Here is a 2911-nt window from a genome sequence, read left to right as displayed (position 1 = left end):
AGAGTGGGAGAGGAGGGAGAGGAAGAATTCAGTCTGGTCTTTGTAGTGAATTATTTCTATGGATTTCTTAGACTTCCAGTACCAAAATTAACTGCATTAACTACACCTTACCTGCAAGCCAGTGTTCCCTGGAACTAAACAGGACCTCTCTTTCGACTTTATTAAGCTTTGAATCATACTTATAAATAGCCCAAAACAATTCTTCATTGATAGTCTGAAATCCACCCTATGCATCTCCCCACAACTACAAGAAATCAATCCCACAACTGCGCAGAACACATTCAAGATTTCAAATTATTTCTCCCGTGAAATGTGGTTTAATCCTCACAATCAAGGAGCACCTGAATATTTCTGACCTCAGCAAGGAAAGGTCCAAAGCAGAGGCCATTGCTGGGCAGGCAGGGAATGAGCAGTGGATTTCCTGGACATTCCTGTGCATTCTGGTGTGAACCATGCATTTGCTTCCACAATAAATGATTAAAAAACAAAACAAAACTTGCTACATGGAATCCAACAGCAAATAGTACAATCCACTGTTGATAAAGCATGTGAGAAAAGGCATTTGGAGTCTGCTCTTCACCCTTACTGAGGGGTTTATGCCCCAAATACAAACATTTGACAGTCTCAACCTGTGAAAGACAAGATAACTTTGGTCTTTTCAACCAAACCATTAAATATCTACTTTTATATACAGTCACAAAGCCCTCTGACATTAAAACATCACAGCTTTGCACGTGGGACAAAGCTGATTAACGCTCTGAGAGAGAAGGCAGCAATGGCCAAAGCAGAGTTTCAAGCACGACTCTTTTCCACAAGACTCCTCTGCTGCATTACTGCCACCCAATGTCCCAAGAATGTCACGCTGACGGTGGGAGGGACACAGTCAGGGTCTGGAAGAAGGTTTCATTGTTGGCCAGAGAAGTCCTTGCATGCTGTTTGCAGAGAAAAATAGCAATCAACCTGGAAGTTGGGACAGCGAGTCTGTGTAGGAACTGGGACTTCTGCTAGGTCTTAGATATGACCCACAGATATAAAGCTTTAGCATCGTCTGTGGCTTTGAACTTCCTCAAGAGGCTGAAAGGATTCATTGAACTTTGAAATCGGGTTCCTGGGGAAGCGAGAACACTTCCCTTCTCCTGCTCAGTGCTGCCTGAAGAACAGGTTCCTGAAGGCATTGTTGTAATTTTTGTTGAAAGCAGTGTAGATCAGTGGATTAAAAAAGGAATTTGAATAGCCCAGCCATAGAAAAATACTCTTCCAAATGGGGGGAATGTCACACGAACAGAGGGGGTTGATGAGCTCCGTGATGAAGAAAGGGATCCAGCAGAGCACGAAGACGCCAATGAGGATGCCCACCATGAGGGCAGCTTTCTTTTCCTTCTGCTCTCTCCACGTGTCTCCATCCGTCTGGAAGGTAACGGTGGCGTGACGGACATTGAAGACCATTTGTGGCTGCTGGGCAGCTTCCTTCACCTGCCAAACACAAGGACAAGTTGTAGTATATGTGCCTTGGCCATCTGATCCCATGAAGCAGGACCACAACTGGATCATGCACAGGATAGCTGGAGTTTGTGGGGAAAGGGGCTCTGTCTACATGACACTGTAATTGATGGGTGATTGATTGCATGCCCTAACTCTCAGCAACAGGATTACTTTGAAGTGAGGATACAAACTACGGACAGTAGTGAAATCTGGTCACACAGAGCTGGTAATGGGTGTCACACTAAGCACACTGATGATTTACAATTGGGTCAGTAGAACAGGCGCACACACTCATGCCATGCAAAAGTGTCCTTGCCTTCTCCGAGAATAGTGAGAAAAAAAGAGTTTTAAACATACAATAGCCCCCAGAAATCCTCACGGTGCACAAACAGTCAACTTGGGGATAAGTTGATGCCATCTAGCCATGATTTAGGATGAATTTATAAGGACATTTGTGTCTTTTGTGTGCGCAGACACAACCTCCTCCAAAATACCGTTGTTCTCCAAGTTATTTCACATAGTTTAGGTGGAATCCCATGCCTCCCTATGCGCCCCCACTTTGGCATGGCTCATTTGCTCATTTGCTATCAGAATTTCTCTGGAGCACAACCCAACTACAACAACGTACCTCAAGGGCTTCTGGGGTGATGGGGGTGATGGAGTTGCTCTTCCGAGACCCAATGCGAAACTTGGCTGCTTTGTAGATCTTCCAGTACACAAAGAGCACCACGCAGAGCGGCAAGTAGAAGGCGCCACAGGTGGAGAAGATGGTGTATGACGGATCCTGGCTGACCTGGCATTCCTCACTGTCCTCCGAGTAGGTCTCTCCCCATCCGAAGAGCAGCGGGGCCAAGGAGATGAAGGCCGAGAGCGCCCAGGTGAGCGCGATCATGATGTTGGAGCTGCGGCGCCGCGTGCGGAGCGTGTACTCCAGGTGCCGGGTGATGGACCAGTAGCGGTCCAGGGCGATGGCCGTGACGTTCCAGATGCTGGCGGTGCAGCACAGCACGTCGAAGGAGATCCACACGTGGCACAGCAAGCGGCCGAGCCGCCAGCGCCGCCCCGACAGCTCTCGCACCAAGCTCAGCGGCATGACGAGCGCTGCCACCATCACGTCCGACACGGCCATGGAGGCCACCAGGTTGTGGGGCACCCGGTGGAAGGCGCGCACGCGCAGGATGGTGGCCAGCACCAGCCCGTTCCAGAGGAACGTGGCCACCACCAGCATGGCCAGGAGCGTGAGCACGAGCACGCCGAGCACGGAGAGCGGCGCGCGGCCGCCGGGCAGGCCCGCCGTGCCCGCGCTGCGGTTGCCGGCGGGCGTCGGGGCGCCGAGGCAGCTCAGGTTGAGCGGCCGCTCCATGCCCGGCCCGCGCTACCGCCCGCGCTCCCGGGGGCTCTCCATGGCGCGCGGGAAGCGGCGGCACCG

At 51.1% G+C, this 2911-nt stretch overlaps 1 protein-coding gene across 1 annotated transcript; it reads right to left on the bottom strand.

The window, feature by feature from the left end:
- Nucleotides 1-511: 511 nt before the first annotated feature.
- Nucleotides 512-2845, bottom strand: HTR5A (5-hydroxytryptamine receptor 5A). Its single transcript, XM_026052990.1, has 2 exons — nucleotides 2111-2845; nucleotides 512-1473 (listed from the first exon to the last, which is right to left on the bottom strand). Exons 1-2 carry the CDS (start codon nucleotides 2843-2845, stop codon nucleotides 1141-1143), a joined length of 1068 nt encoding a protein of 355 aa, XP_025908775.1. The 3' UTR covers nucleotides 512-1140.
- Nucleotides 2846-2911: the final 66 nt, after the last annotated feature.

The sequence above is a fragment of the Nothoprocta perdicaria genome, unplaced genomic scaffold (assembly GCF_003342845.1).
Source record: "Nothoprocta perdicaria isolate Ctin4 unplaced genomic scaffold, notPer1 scaffold_95, whole genome shotgun sequence".
In the NCBI taxonomy this organism is placed as follows: Eukaryota; Metazoa; Chordata; class Aves; order Tinamiformes; family Tinamidae; genus Nothoprocta; species Nothoprocta perdicaria.
Note: the sequence above shows the minus strand (reverse complement) of the source record. Positions and strands in the feature narration are given on the sequence as shown.